Below are 16,332 nucleotides of genomic sequence, written 5' to 3'. Positions count from 1 at the left end.
ACATCTGACATAATGTAAAAATACAAAGAATTTTTACATGACTTACATCTCACCATTTTATTCACTCTGAGAAGAATATATAATCATATGTACACACGGCACATGCAGCTTTACAGTTATCAGTGTGATGACATAATATTACCTTGCCTGAGGTTTTCTGTTTTCTTTTGAACTGATAACACACATTGCGACAAATGACCACAACATGCACCATTCACAGCTGATGCAATTGCAATGTCATTGTGCTTGCACAATCAATATATATTAAAACAGGTCTTAAAACTAGAACATGACTATACAGGGCCACAAGATGGAGGACATATCAAAGCTGATGTTGTTCTTCAGTAGTGTGAACAGTGGTAGAAGAAGTTTTCAGATCCTTTACTTAAGTAAAAGTACCAAAACAGCAGTGTAAAAATATTCCATTACAAGTAAAAGTCCTGCATGAATTTGAATATTAATTGTAATCAAACTATATCAAAAGCACTCAGTAAAAACGTCTACTAAATGTTTGATTAATCATGTTGACAGAGATACAGAGGGATAAACATGGGGATTGTGGGTCTTTAAGGGTCTGGGGGGGGGGGGGGGGGGTCGGTAATCCATCTTTGAGTAACATTTTTAATATTAGGCATGAGTATATGTGTAAAAAAGTTTACTTAAGTTAAAGATCTCAGTACTTCTTCCTGCAGTGCTGAGATTTAACTATGACATCTTGTTGGGTTGGATATGAGGCATGTGATGCCAGATGTGTTGTATCCTCACACTGTATAATATCGGTTTCAACCTACATTATTAAACGTTAACTGAAGAGTTAAAGCCTGTAACATTTGCATTTGTGCCTCTCTCCCTTCCCAAACTGTGGGGCTTTTGTTCTGTGTCCCCAGACCGGCAGGTCCCTCCTCACCGCCGGCGGGGCGGAGCTCAACATGGATTTCCCAACATTTCGCGTCATTTGTATCAAGCTGCAGTGCAGTCCAATAGAGAGAGGACGAGAGAAAACACTGCAGACAGCCTGTGCTGTGCTAGCCTCAAACGCCATTTTAAACAGAAAGGGGCTTTAAACCGGGAGAAAACAGGGACACTGCCGCTGGAGGAGACACGCTGCTAATTTCGCCTGTGTTTTAAACCCTCGGGTCGCTCTGGAGAAGCACCAGTCGTGGCTCTTGGCGTTTATAACACTAAATAAAGTCGTGAGGAAATCTGCGAGCCGCTGGTTAGCCTCTCGGTAGCTAGCGCGGGGGAGGGGCGGGGGTTTTGAGGATTTTTTTCCCCCTCGCAGCCGAAGTTGTTTGTTTATGTTATTCCACACGGACATGTCCTCTTCAAACCCAGGTAAAGTGCAGTAAAAGTCACAGCGACATGTAGACACATAGTACTATGCGACTGTTATTGTGATATGAGCGTTTTCTCGAGCACAGTTAAAGCGGACACTTTCCTAAAGATAGCGTGACAGCATCAGCTAAGTTAGCTTAGTAGCGAAGCTAATGCCACAGCAAGGCTAGCTGTCTATTGCATAAGTGGTAGCTTGGTAACATGCTAGCCAGCTAACAGCGACCGAAAAACTGTTCAGATAACCTCTTTGTGTTATTTATGCACGGCAAGTTGAGAAACCAAATCTAAGTTAGCCGACTACCTAGCTGCGGTTAGCTAGCTCGGTTCACATGTTTCTGTTTTTAGATAATGTCGGTCACAAGAGTGATGTTTGTATGCTAAATGTAGCATTGCCGTCAGCTCGGGGTCGTGGTTGTCTTAGTTCCCTACAATATACAATCACCATTTAAGAATGATTGGTTTGTTGCTTGCTAGCTTTATACATTGGCCGTGGAATAAAATAAATGTCAGCTTAAAGTAGCAAATGCTGATTTGGCCTCTGAGCGTGCACTCGCTCCAGTGAGTGGTTTAGTTTCCTTTCCAGTGCTCGAAGCACAATAGGAAATCACCTGCCTCTGTGTGCCTCTGTGTTATTAATAGAATTGCCAGACCCAAATCTGGGTATGGGGGCAAGTGGGACCCAAGCAGGTGGCGGGGCTGTGGTGCCAAAAGGGACCAACAAGAGACGAGCTGCGTAAGTGTGTGTGTGTGTGTGATAGCGGTAGGTTTTGTGGTAATATGTCAGCATTGTGTTATGCATGTCTGCTGACTGGTGTACTTTTGCTTTCGACATCTGTGGTCTAAATTCTTGAGAATATTTGTGCAAAGCTTCTCATGTGTCTCTTTTCTCCATACTGCAGGCCAGACTTTGATGATGATGATGATGATGGAGGAAGCAAGTTGTTCAGGTACATTGGTCCCAGTTTGTTCTTTTGATGAAGCAAGATGATGGGCATTGTTGAGTGTTTTGCGTGGGCTGCTGTGATAACAAGCCGTGTTTTCTCTGTTTTTCCTCAGGTGTGATGATGAAACAGGTGGCTCCAACAATGACAAAGAGCGCTTTGCCAGGTAGGAGGGTGAATTGGGAGAAATAAATGTGTGTGAAGGGGGTGCTCAGGAGTAATAATAATGATACTAAAATTATTGCCATGCTGCTTTCCCTCTCCTTTCCAAGTTTTTTTGTCTGTTTTTGTTGTTTTTGTTTTTCCGTTTTACACTTCTTTTTATTTTGGTCGTGATTTTTGGGCCAGTGTTTTAGTGGGTTGGTTTCATTTCCAGGTTTTTGGAAGAAGATCAGAGTTTTGCAGATAAGGAAAAACTAGCCAGGTATGGCCTGTACCACTGTGGAAGGCTCCCTCTCCTGCTTGAATCCATATCAAAATTGAATGCACTGATCAAATACTGTCCTGTCCTGCTGGGAGCCCCCCAGCACATTGTCATTTGACAGCACAAAATTACTGGTATATTTCGCTGCTCTGTGCATCTGTTTTGGTGCCTGTCAGAATGTTATGCTTCTTTGCTGAAGGCAGCTGGTTGTCTTTTTCAACCGACCACTGTGATATGTGTCACTAACCACTGCGCTGTGTGTGAGTCAGGGACTTCCTCCACTTTGGTAATCCCTTTCTCTTGAGCAACTGTCCTCTCTGTGTCTTTTCTCTCCCCCCTTTCAGGGTATCTGAAGGGTCTTTCTCTCTCTGCACTCGTTCTCTCTCGTCACACCGACTGGCCTTGAAAGACCAGGCTCTCTTGCTTTCTCACTATCATTTTGATGGATCATTGACTACACTTTATTGTTTCGTGTGTCCATTACTTCTCTCACCTTCTCTCATTCCCATCTCTTCTTCCCAATTGGCATACTTACTTTGCAACATTAACTCTAAACTCTACTCCATGTTGTCCACCTGCCCGTTTCCCCCATCTCGATCCTTCCTATCCTCTCCACCTCGGCTTCCCTCCCTTGTTTCCTCACTTCAGGGAGAACCACAGTGAGATTGAGAGGCGGAGACGGAACAAGATGACGGCCTACATCACAGAATTGTCAGACATGGTGCCCACCTGCAGTGCTCTAGCACGGAAACCAGACAAACTAACCATCCTACGAATGGCTGTGTCCCATATGAAGTCTCTGAGAGGAAGTGGCAATACCAATGCAGATGGGTCATACAAACCTTCCTTCCTTACAGACCAGGTGTGAACCCAGCCCAGAGAGAGAGATGTGGAAATTAAAGAGGTGTTATTTGTTTTTTCCCTGTGATTTGACTCAGACTGAATTCACACCGCCCCTGCGGTAGGAAAATCTTTTGCAGAGAGCACTTTGAGAGTATGCAACAGTTTCTGACAAGACAGTACTGCTTTGTGTAGAAGTCAATAACGTCATTTAGTACACAGGTTTCACAGTAACAAATTCGTTGACACTATACCTCTGTGAGTTCAGTGGAAATAGAGTGATGAAGGAGTGAAAGTAGCACCTTTTAAACCTGCTAGTTTTCTCATATAGTAGCTGAAGGTCAGTCGCCATTTTTGCTGACCGTCTTTGATGTAACTGGTTTTGACTAAATTTCAAAACAGATGTTTAATTTTCTTTCACCATACTTCCTCAGCCTTTCTTCTAGACACTTGGTCAGCATGTAAATTGTTCAAAACCAAACTTTGTGAATAAGCATTGACTGTGAGCGAACTTCCCTTATGTTGCTCTCCCTCCTGGTGAAGCTCCTTGCTTGCAAGTGAAAACAAGCAACAGGTGTCACAGTCACAATGTAGATGATTAATGTCTGCCCTCCCCAGGACAATAGTTGATAATAGTGACCGGGAACACGATGCAAAGGGAACTTGATATTCTGAATTTGGAGAAAAATGGGTACAATTTACGCATGTACACAAATATGCTTCATGATATCTCTGCTCTCTAATCTTCCCTGTTTAACTTTGCTTTGACGCTGTGTGTCTGAAGGAGCTGAAACACCTCATCCTAGAGGCAGCCGACGGCTTCCTCTTCGTGGTGTCATGTGAGACCGGCCGCATTGTTTACGTCTCAGACTCCCTGACACCCGTCCTCAACCAGGCCCAGTCTGAATGGCTCGGCTCCTCCCTTTATGATCAGCTCCACCCAGACGACACAGAAAAGCTCAGGGAGCAGCTTTCAACTGCAGAGAATAACAACACAGGTATAAAGCACATACAGACAGTAAATGACACATGTGCTCCTCAGTACACCCATGATTAACTCAGTTTAATCTCGTTTGCCTTCAAAGGGAGGATGCTGGACTTGAAGACAGGAACAGTGAAGAAGGAAAGCCAACAGTCGTCAGCCAGAATGAGTATGGGAGCCCGTCGATCATTCATCTGCAGAATGAGGTGTGACTCATACTGGAGTTAATTATACGGTTTATTATTTATATTGATATGTGTTCCAGGATGCATTAATTGTTCATGTGGTTGCCTATGTGTGTTTAAAGGTGTGGCACGTGTCCAGTGGAGCCGTTGTCAATGAACAGACTGAACTTCCTTAGGAATAGAAACAGGTGATCAAAACCAAAAAGTTTCCCTCTTCAATTATTTTTTGAGAATTGTGTTGGGATTATAGCACATTAGCATGCCTGGAGCTGCTCTGTAGCAATAAGATGTACATTTATTACTGGCATAGTAGCAGGACTGATTGATTATCAGTGTATTTTTGAATTTCTTCCATCACCGCAGGAATGGTTTGGGTGCAGCCAAGGAAGGGGAGCCCCAGTATGTAGTGGTCCACTGTACAGGATATATCAAGTCCTGGCCCCCTGCAGGTAAAACTGATAATTTGGTGTGGATTGGCTTGTATAGTCATCTCTTAAGTTTGCTTCATAAGAAGGTCAGGGTTATACTATGTGGCCCATGTTAACACAACTTTTGCATGTCTGTGTTTTAGGTGTGTCATTAACAGATGATGAAGCAGACAACACCCAGGGGAGTCGCTACTGTTTAGTTGCCATAGGAAGATTACAGGTATAATGGATGTAGAGATGCAACTGTATATTTTGAGTTCATGGAACTTTCAATGTCAAAATGATTTGCAACTAATGATGATTTTTAGTTAGTAGTATGTCGTTGATTCAAAGGATAAAGCAACCTTTGGTAACAATCTGAACCTTACCTGATATTTGCATCCATCTCCAACAAACAGTAATCTTTGACCCTTACATCAACAATCCAAGAATTAAATTGCCCTTAGAAACATTTTGCATTTTGTTAGAAAGGCACATCTAACACAAGGCAGTGTTTTATGGTCACAATCTACAGTCTCATCTGAAGTGAATCACAACTGATGTTTGCACTGTCACGTTGTGTTTTGAAATATTTCTTTCCTGTTACCTGATTTCCTCAGTTGCAAAACATTCATAATATTTTTATTTTTATTTTTTCAATAAGAACTTAGAACTAAAAACTCACTCTAGTGATGTTTTGTCTGTCAATGTGAATCTAAATTATTTTTCTCACCTGTGTTCTGAGCCATTAAACATCATGGTGTTAGCTTGTATGTATCTTTTTCAGTGCATTATCTTTATGCAAAAAAAAAAACCTTTCTTCTTCAGGTGACTTGTTGCCCAGGCGACACAGACATCAACAGCATCAGTGTTCCAGTGGAGTTCATCTCACGCCATAACTGCCAGGGCATGTTCACCTTTGTAGACCACCGCTGCATGGCCACTGTCGGCTACCAGCCACAGGTAAGCACAACAGCTGGTGGGAATGTCAGCTCTATATGGTGTTAATGTCTCCTGGGCTAATGACAGTTGTTTTACCTGCTGTCTGTCACAGGATTTACTGGGTAAGAATATTCTCGAGCTCGCCCACCCTGAAGACCAGGGCTTACTGAGAGATAGCTTCCAACAGGTAGGACCATCTGAATATATGCAGCTTTTTGAGCACTCATTTTTACCTCCATTTAACTCTTGTGTTTGTACTACCACATCAGTTTGTTTACATGCACTTAAAAGATCACTCTTGCGATTTAGCATCACACTTGCGCAACACTGTTGCTCACGGTGGACAGGAATCTCTTTTATTGCACTCATTCTTCTTCCTTGTCAAATCCTGGCACTTACATTACCCACAATGCAACTCGACTTGATTCACTCAACTGTACAGATCTGGGTGTTGGCCTCAAGCAGAATGAGTAGTGAGTTACAGAGGTCTGTTAAGCTCACTTCTTCCTAAGTCCACCCCCATATTTTTTTCATTTTCAATCTTGTGGTCGTCAGCCCCAACTGCCACTGACTCAAGACATCACTTTAGGCAATTTATCCGATTTCATGTCGCTCCCCCTGCTGCCACAAAAGGCTTTATACAGCATTTTCACATACACAGTAGGACTCCTCAAAGCCTGTACCCAGACTTTGATGTGTAAAAGTGGCAGAGTTCCCCTTTAAGTAACTGGGTTTCTGTTGCTGTTGTGCAGCAATTTGATTTCAGTGTCAAGTATACTGTATGAGATTTCTAGTTTGTTAAAGCATTTCCTTTCCTTTGCAATTTACATTTGCATGTGTCCATTACAAAGATTTGAAATGGAGAAGTGTTGCTGTGACAACAGTGCGACAGAATGAAAGAATCACCGTAGCAACCTTGTATTTTTAGTAAAATACGAAGTAAAGTCAAACCAGAACTGAAACTCATCAGTAGCAGCTTTGAAGTCTGAACGAGTCTGATTCCATTGCTGAACAGTTTAATGATTCATACACATGCTGTAAGGAAAATTGTGCTCCCACTACACGACTGTCTCCGTGTCAGTTGTCAGCTTTAAACATTTTGTCCAGTTATATGTGTAACCTGATATCTCCCAGTAACCTCGTTCCTTGTGTGTAAATCTACCGCTCTCTGATTATGTAAACACAGCAGTGTGAGTGTTTGACATGTTGGACTTGTGTCCCCAGGTGGTGAAGCTGAAGGGCCAGGTTTTGTCGGTGATGTTTCGGTTCCGCTCCAAATCGAGAGAATGGATCTGGATGAGAACCAGCTCCTTCACCTTCCAGAACCCGTTTTCAGAGGAGATTGAGTATATCATCTGTACCAATGTCAATGTCAAGTGAGTCATACTTTAGAGATTTTTTTTAACCAATACTGGTGATTATGTAACATGATTACACAATCAAATACAGAACATAATGAAACTATTGACGTGGTGAAATATGACTGTTAGGAACGATCCCTCTGTCTGAATGCTTGCCTATCACCCTCAATCCCCTGTTCCTCACACCGTCACCACAACCCCTTTGAATAAACCACACACTGATCACTTTCTCCCTACGCCTCTCCCCCTGCACCCACCTCTGATTGTGGGGCAGTAGAAACTCAACTCAGGACCCCCTCACCCCCATCTCTTCCCCAGGGGGTTTGCTGCCCCCTCCGCTGGGTCAGAGCAGCCCAAGCGGCCCTCCGGTAGTGCTCAGCCCAGGGCAGGTGGCCACCAGGTGAGACCAAGCCTGACCTGACTATCGCCCCCCTGCATGGGACAACAAGGGCTGCTTCTTCGTGGGAGACTACTGCTGTTTCTAGCAAACTATAGTCTTTCTGTTTTTGTTGTCATTTCCCACCCTGAGTGATCCTTCTCTCCACTGCAGTGTTGGGAAAAATAGAGCTGGTGTCTAATAAGAAGCATGTCTTATAGTTGTTTTCTTATAGTGAGTAGAGAAATCAACTTTTAACAGGTGTAGCATATTAGCATCTATTTATATAATGTATATAACAGGGCCTTCTCTGCTGAAGCTCGACACTCTTCCTCTTCTGCCCTCTTTTCTCATTTATGTTGCCATGGTGACCGGTGGCGGGTTGAGTGCTATTTTGTCGGCAGGTGTTTGGGATTTCTCGCTCGAGAGTGGAGGGCATGGAAATGGCAATGAAGCTATTTTAAACCGACTTCAAATTAACACATTCTCCTTCTCTTTCTTTCCCTTTTCCAGGCAGTTACAACATCAGCAGCAGACCGAGCTGGAGGGAGGTGGAGCCAGAGACGGACTGTTTGAGGCAGGACCAATCACCCTCTCACAGGTTAGGCTGAGCACGTGTGTGAGCACATGAATATACAGGTCCAGTCTGATTGAAGCATAGAAGACCTCTTTCTCTTGGGTCCTTTGTCCCTTGCTTCAGTGTCTTATCAGATCTCTTTTGTTATGGAAACAGTGGCAGGATGTTGATTATTTGCTCAACAGGAAAACAGAACTGGAGACTTTCATTATCACAACTTCCTTATGTCTGTTTTCTATTCATAATGGAATTAACAGGAACTTATGTATGATTTAAGTCTGGGATTATTCCTCTCAAAAATGAATTTGATTGTGCATGCAGGTTAAGGAAGAAGTTAAGAAGTTTTTACTGTGTGAAACTGAAAATATTCAGGAATAAAATACAACAAATTCATAATAGTGATTACAATAGTTAAAAAAGATGAGAGTTGGATCAAACATGTTTCATAACTCAATTTGCATAGTAACAAGCCAACTAGATTCATAAAACTGCACTTACATTGTCCTTCGTGTCAGGAAGTAACAAAGTATCACCAGAGACACTGTACTTCCCCTTAGGAAGTATAACAGTAATTACTCTAGTAAACACAGAGTCCACAATAGTTGCGATCTAACAGTTACCTAGCAACACATCCTCAAACCTCAAACAGTTGGTAGCTAGATTTGTCAGCACTAACAGAAAATAAGTATGTCAGAGATGTCAAGGGACAAGTTCAAACCCTGGCAAATTGTAAAGTGTTCAGACACAAATCTGTGCTTTTAGGTTACATAAATGAAGTTTTCTTCACTAGGGCTGGGTACAATGCACAAATCATTAGTAGATTTTTTGGTTGAGACGATGAATGGTCACATTTAAGACAAGTCAGTTCTTCACCACTTAAAATACTTTCTGAGTGTTGGAGTTTGATCGCTGACTGATAATTTTGGTGATCCTCAGATGCCAGTGCAGCCGGTTCAGCCAGTCACAGCTGCAGGGCCGGACCACAGCAAGACCCTGGAGAAGCCAGAGCTCTACTCCCCTCTTTTCCCAGGCCCAGATCAGACCAAGGGCATGCCCACCACGTCCACGCCCTCCACACAGATTTATCCCCCAGCCAACAACTTCACTGCTGGTCGATCAAATGATGCTTACAGGTGGGAGGTCTCATGGGTATACATGTCTGTGCATGTATTTACATGTACACCAGATCAAAACTGCATCTAATGAATCTGTTAACACCTTCATCTAATGTTGGGTCTACTCAGTCTTCCTTTTATTGTCACATAGAAACACATTATACAGATTTATTGACGCTCTCTAAGACCATGAATGGCAGTTACCCGATACAGTGACTCCATCGTCTTATCTCTTATACATACAACATGACACCATGCAGAAACAAGTGTTTGCAGGTGAATATGAATTAATTGGGTTATGTTGTTACCAAGTTAAGATCTGGGTATAATGAGATTATTATCTACTGTAAACTTTATGAACAGCCCCAGCGACTCCTGACTGCAGTGTGATCTAATAAACTCATGTTTATATAATCTACCAGCTGGTTTGCATATCTGACACTTTTGCCTATCAGATCACTGCTGGCAGCTGTGTTTGTATGATACTGGCTGATGTACAACAACAACAGCCTGTGGGAAAACTTCCAGTTCTCCCAGTTGTGAGTTTGCCACAATTAATGTTCCACATGAAGGTTGTGGGAGAACAAAGGTTTCCACATATGAACTAAGTGGGTACAGATGCTTCCTTTATTATGGTTCCCTCTGAATGTATTCCTGAAAGCATGTACAGTATGTTTCAAGTAGCTGTTACACTGACTTTCCTTGCATTTATTGTGTTTGTAGTGGTTTCCATGTGTATTTCCAGGTTCCTCACATTGGATAATGGGATCAGTTTTTATTTTCAACCAAATAGCAGAGCTCTCACTCTCTTCACTCTTCGCAGCAGGCAAGTCAATATGACTCCGCAGATGGCACAACCAGCCCACTCAGCAGGACAGATGCTGGCTCAGATGTCTCGTCAGAATGGAGCCCCACAGTCAGTTACCCCCTCCAGCACAAGCAGCCCCCTCCATGGAGGACCAGCAGGAGGGTGGCCTGGAGCCGCAGCTGGCGTTAGACCACAATTTAATAACCAGGTAAACCAGCGCAACAGGATTAATAGTCTGATTGTGCTAATCTGTCCTGGCGTTTTAAGTCAGTGTTAGGCCCCACCCTTGGGTGGTCCTGTGGGGCGCACAACACCATAGTTGACCACACTAGAAGCCTCTTCCTTCTGATACTGGCACAGGAGCTTTTAAGCACTTCATTGAAGCCAGGCACAGCTCATTGATGCTGATCAGGTACCAACAAACAGGTACCACCTTGCTTAACATCAAACCTGCTTAACTTCTTGTCAATAAATGGAGTTTCTCTATTTTATTCTAACCAGCAGGTGGCTCCCCAGGCAGCTAAGACCATGTCTCCACAGTTTGCTCCCATGGGAGGATTTGGAGGTGGCTCTTCCAACTCTTTTGGCCAGATGCCCACAGGTGCTGCTCCCACCCCCACCAGCGGTGCAAACTACCCACAGATTAATGCCCGTGCCAGCCTCAACACCAATGGTTATGGTAGGTTATGCGTCTTTACGTGTGAATCCTTATCTCTGTATTTACTCTGGTACATCCTCTCACTCTTCTGTTCTCTGTCCCAGATGGCTCTCAGTCTGGGGCACAGTTTCCGTCTCGAGCAGCGGAGGCAGTGTGGCCCCAGTGGCAAGGCCAGCAGCACTCACAGAGCAATGCAGAGCAGCATCCTCATGCTCAGGGCAACCAGCAAGACATGTTTCCTGTGAGTGATACAAGCTCAGTCTCTCCCCGACACTTACTTCACTCTCCCTTTCACTGTCTTTTAAAAGTAACCTCTTTGTCTCTCTTATCTGATTCAGGATGTGTTGTCTATGCTGGACCAGCCTGCCAACTTCAACAGCGATGACTTTGAGATTCCTATGTATCCCCCGTTTAACGAGTGACCTGGTCCACCCTTTTGTCTTCCTGACAGTTTTTGCCCTGACTTTCTTATATTTCACTCTTCTGCTCCTGTTTTCTTCCTGCTCCTGAGAGTAGCACTCTTCCCTTGCTTTGCATGGCTTAAACTGCACTGCCAAAGCCAGTTAAAGATGGAGGGATATATCTGACTGCAGATGTATAGGAGAGGAAAATCAAGGATTTGCTACTGACTTAAAGATGATTATTTTAACAATATTCCAGCCATTGTAAGAGAAATCTCTAGCTAGCACTGCCCGAAGCTCAACAACCTAAGTTGTAGATATGTTATATAAATATATATATAAATATATAAAAGCGCACAATCACACAACCACACTTGAATAGTCTGCACAAAAAACACTCTTACGTTCTGGTAAAGATACACAGGAAGTAAACACACATACAAACAAAGGCCTTTTATTCTAATATATTCCTGGTTTTTCTCAGGCATTGATGAAGAGTGTATTTTGCTGCTTTACCCTTTAGCATGTAGTGTAATCACTCCAATTGTTGATTTAAACTCTCAGGAAATTGCAGGGATATACAGCTTTGGTGATATGTTTTGTCTGTGCTAATCTCACTCACAGTTTTAAATCCACAGCATGCCTCTGCATGTCAGCACTGCTTTCATGGAGCGCTTCTACAATGTGTAGATTTATACTGAGTACAGTTTTCTATGTATATTGGTGGCTTCACCTATAAATTTTAATTATTTTGTTTTTCCTCTTAAGGAACATTAAAGGTTTTTTTTTTCGTCATGGAATGATGTACTTTAACAACACAGACACACTGTGTTACAGTGGCTACATACTGTTTGTCTACGTGCCCATTGGAAATGTATACAATCTATTTTTCTTTGCCTACATATACATAAATACAGTATGCATGTGTGTGTGTATGTTAAATGGATGCGTACAGTATCATTATCAACTTTAACACAGTTTAGGTTTCTGACTTGCTTCATTTACTTCTTTCTGTCATCCTGCATTACCCTGTACCAAGTATGGGCTTTTTGTACTCCTTTTGTAAAGAAAAGAAATCACACAGCAATAATTAACAAGCAGGAATTGTGTATTTTTAAAGCCATTCTTTATTGTTGTTATAAATGTTTTCCTTGATTAATGTTATTTTGAAATGGAGAGATGTGGTAGTAATGTTTGATTTAATTCCCTAGTACTTAATTGTTATTTCAAATTTTTTAATGATCAGATGAGTCCTCCGTTGCCCTTTTCTGATTGGTATCTTATTAATGGTTTAATCAGGGTATCCAGGATTAAAATGGAATAAACAGAGCTAATAGCAAGATGATCACGTGAGAATGTCCAAAAATGTTTTGTCCTCTTGTTTGTGGCAAACATTTGGACTAGGACTGAATCTTTGCCAAGAAGATCCAACCACCTGTGTTGTACAATCAGTTTTTGATAAGTTTGTATCTTACAAGAATGCTGTGGGATGAAATATAATGCCTCTTAAAATATTTAAGTTTTTAATGTGTGGTATTAGTTTAAATTTGAACCCTTGTTTAATTATTACAGTTTTACATTGTTTGTGTGTAACGCTTGCACACTCACAATGACAAATTATATAACTGTATGTAAACCCATGTGATAATTGTCCAGTTTTCATCTTCTAAAGGATGTTGGTGACTGTTGTCTTTGTTATTGTTGAAAATCTTTTTGGTCGCTCTGTATCCAGCATTTTTTTCTTCAATGATGTGAACGTTTATCACTCATAGAAACACAAATATATAAATATACTGTATATGTATATGAAATGTTAAATGAGAGAATGTTTGGTTTTTGTATTAAATTGTTATATTGTCAAAAACTAAGGGGTTGGGTTGTAATTATTATTTAATCATTTATCACAAAGTTATATATTAACAGTGTTGTTCATGATGGCTGTTTACCAGAGCACTTTACCGGTCACATTCGTGCAAGAGTCATTGCTGTTTTCAGTTACCTCCTCACATGTGCTCACTTCCTTTTAACAGTTTAATGTTCTTAACCAGTGAAGAAACAAAAGCCATGTTTGCTTTGATCAGCCTGTATCTGTTTTCTTTCCCCTTTCTGTGTATCAGTGAGGATGCAAAGAGAGAGGGAGATCTGTGGGTATCTGCCGAGATCAGTTTCCGCCTTCGCCCTTCCCTCGTCTCTTTCACAGCCTGGGGGTGAAAACGGATGGAATTGATGCTAGTACTGGTCTAAGATAGGTTTACTGTGTCAACCATGCCCCGTTTGGGTTGCACCCAAGTGACGTCTCGAGCTGTAAATCTTGTTTTTGCTGGTATCATCTCAACACATACCCACTCCTCTCCCCACTTTTTGTCCAGATCTGCTGTTATTTGCATAGAGTCACTTCTTTCTCAGTGTGTCTCTGTAGTGGCATCAGAATACAAGCAATCTGCATTTTTTTCTTGGTCAGGATCAGTTTCCAACCCCTCTCAAGTGGATTGCCACTAAGGCGTCATATCCTCTTTCTCTTCCGCAAACCTCTTCTTTTTCCCTTTTTGCATCTTGTGCTCTTATTTTTCCACGACTTTCAGGCCATGAAGTAATCTAATCCTTGTGCATGTGTACAGAGATATATGTAGAGTGAACTGATTGCTTCAGTATACGCAGAGCATTTTAATCTGCATGCCACATTTCCATTATAAAGCTCTACAAACCTGTGCATTTCTGCCATGTTGTCTTGTGTCTCAGCACAGAACTGACCAGGGATCCAGTGACTCCTGTTAAGGTGTCATCTCTTGTAAAGGTCTCATATCCTGAAGGGACCAGAGAGATGCCTGGGTGTTTTAATCTCAGGAACGGCCTGATCGTTACCAAACTCCTTATTAACTATTCATGCAGGACACAGGTGCCAAATGGGGCTCCGTGTGTCCACCAATCTATCTTACCTTTTGGAGGAGGACAGTAGGTGTCAAGGCCTGGTGGAGAGAAAAAGAGGCTAAGACACAGAGGAATGGATTGTTGAGTTGAGTTTGGGATTCTGGGGTAGAAACTGTAGCGCCATGATGGATTGTCTGTGAACATCAACAGAGGAACTGGGGAGTCCATACTGATGAATATGTATCTTTGAAATACTTTTTAAAATAATTACAAGCATTTCAGGACTTGTTCTGGTGGAAGTAATCAGATGAGACGACTGTGAAATAGATGTCTCTCCTCTGAGTTTGTGGATTTGTTGACATGGACCCGCCAATGCTCCCCGTGGCCCGGCTGGATGTGGACGTGGACCTGGGTTTTGCCCTCTTCTTCTTTTTCCTACTCTGCTTCTTCTTGTTGGTGACCATCATCCGCTGCGCCCAGATGGTGCTGGACCCTTACAGTGCTATCTCTGTCACCACATACCAGGAGGAGCAAACAGAGGACTGATGGAGGCCAGAGACCAACGCTTTATGAAAGTAAGGCCTCCCATCCTCCAGAAGGAGCGATGCCATCCACTCACACTGCAGAGATGACAAAAATGAACTGCCACAAGCCAATGAATATTTGAGGCTTTTCTTATGACTGAGTGAGTCAGCCTGGTGGAGTCATTTCAGACACTATTTTAACTAAATGTAGTTTCCACCACAGCATCCAATAACCTCAAATGATGTAAGTATACAATACACAGTATTAAAGACAATCATATGAAATTGCAAGTTGAGTTTTGACCTTGCTTATGACTAATATGAGACACCCATGGTTTAGAATTCAATTTAAAGAGGTCACATGTCAGTTGTCATTAAAAAACTTTTGTAATATGATCGAAATATATTGTATTTATTTAAAAATGACACGCGGGTGCTATCTGTTGTGGTTTTGTGGTAAAAGACACAATTTAGATGTGTTGGATGTTACTTTACTCATACGTATCCCTCAGTGCAAAGTGGTCAAACATCAGCTTCTAGTTATAGCAGGAAAGATATTTGAGATGCACATGGCCAAAAGCCAGACTTTTTAGTTTGAACCAAAGAAACTGAAAACCTTTGGCAATTCCAGAGCTTGTACGTGATCAGTTCATCAGTCAGTGCAAATTTTACATTGTTAGAAAACAGATACTGACAGAGGCAAATGCCCTCCCTTCCACACTAATAGAGCACAGATGTTTCCAACTTCTCAGTGTTTGAACTATAATACAAAGCAGATGTTCTGTTCTTTTCCTCCAGATGTTGTCACACAATGTTTTGGAGCATTTGTGGAAACTTTCATGCAAGTTGCTTGTTATCGAGCGAATGAAATAAACCTTAAGCCTCTAGTATGTGTCGGTAATTCATAATCTTTTCATAGAGGCACAATAAGCAGTGCTATGGAAGTGTCAGGAGTTTATCTGTGCTCCCCGAATCATCATCCCAGGCAGTGGTTTTCAAAGTGAGTAATAGTTTGTGATTGCTAATATATAGTAATTAAAACTGCTGGACAGGAACAATGCAAAGAATGGCAAAAAGGCCCAAAATAAGAGTCACAGAACTGTCTGAAACACAATGTTCTGATCACAAACTCTTGAAAAAGCAACATCACAATCTATTAAAGCCACCTGCTTAAACTCTTTTTAAAATACCAAGTAATTTCACAGCCTTTTTATTTACTCCAGCATTACAGTATGGTTTCATTGCCTGCATTAACAAGCATTTTGTGAGTTCCTGGCGTCTAATCAGGATGTATACATATTTAAAAGGGGCAGTTGCTTAATTAATGCGTTCACAGTTAATTCTAATTAAACCCTATATGCAGTATTGTAGAGCTTGCTTGAGTTAATATGCGCTAAACCACAAGTAGCAGGAATATTAGTTAGGACTGTTATGTGTTGCTAGTGGTTTGATTTGAGTATATTTCAGTCCTCTTGATCGTGAGATTGTCTAATTAAAAGATGAGAAATTTGTGCGTCCCTGACTTGAACGTGCAGCATCAAGTGGCTCAGCTACTCGTTTTTTTTAAAACAACCTCGATAACCCGAGT

General features: G+C 41.9%; 2 protein-coding genes across 9 annotated transcripts; both read left to right on the top strand.

Moving 5' to 3' along the window:
* Window positions 1–961: 961 nt before the first annotated feature.
* On the top strand, window positions 962–13,216 carry arnt (aryl hydrocarbon receptor nuclear translocator). Of its 8 annotated transcripts, none has more exons than XM_018680417.2 (21): window positions 962–1,335; window positions 1,975–2,068; window positions 2,235–2,282; window positions 2,392–2,442; window positions 2,653–2,700; window positions 3,349–3,562; window positions 4,325–4,538; window positions 4,626–4,728; window positions 4,830–4,895; window positions 5,071–5,156; window positions 5,279–5,355; window positions 5,943–6,077; window positions 6,169–6,243; window positions 7,281–7,432; window positions 7,695–7,817; window positions 8,307–8,394; window positions 9,307–9,503; window positions 10,312–10,501; window positions 10,795–10,972; window positions 11,056–11,192; window positions 11,290–13,216. In XM_018680417.2, the coding sequence occupies exons 1-21, from the start codon at window positions 1,299–1,301 to the stop codon at window positions 11,371–11,373; spliced, it is 2,397 nt and encodes a 798-aa protein (XP_018535933.1). In that variant the 5' UTR covers window positions 962–1,298; the 3' UTR covers window positions 11,374–13,216. The 8 variants fall into 8 exon arrangements, with proteins under 8 accessions (XP_018535933.1, XP_018535935.1, XP_018535932.1 ...); XM_018680419.2 differs by having other exon boundaries at window positions 10,309–10,501; window positions 10,798–10,972; XM_018680416.2 differs by having other exon boundaries at window positions 963–1,335; window positions 10,309–10,501.
* Window positions 13,217–13,262: 46 nt separating this feature from the next.
* LOC127143341 (cortexin domain-containing 1-like) lies at window positions 13,263–14,992 on the top strand. Its single transcript, XM_051076249.1, has one exon. The coding sequence runs from the start codon at window positions 14,581–14,583 to the stop codon at window positions 14,764–14,766; it is 186 nt and encodes a 61-aa protein (XP_050932206.1). The 5' UTR covers window positions 13,263–14,580; the 3' UTR covers window positions 14,767–14,992.
* The last annotated feature ends 1,340 nt before the right edge of the window (window positions 14,993–16,332 follow it).

The sequence above is a fragment of the Lates calcarifer genome, linkage group LG15 (genome assembly GCF_001640805.2).
Source record: "Lates calcarifer isolate ASB-BC8 linkage group LG15, TLL_Latcal_v3, whole genome shotgun sequence".
NCBI lineage: Eukaryota > Metazoa > Chordata > Actinopteri > Centropomidae > Lates > Lates calcarifer.
This window is presented reverse-complemented; position numbering and strand designations above follow the sequence as displayed.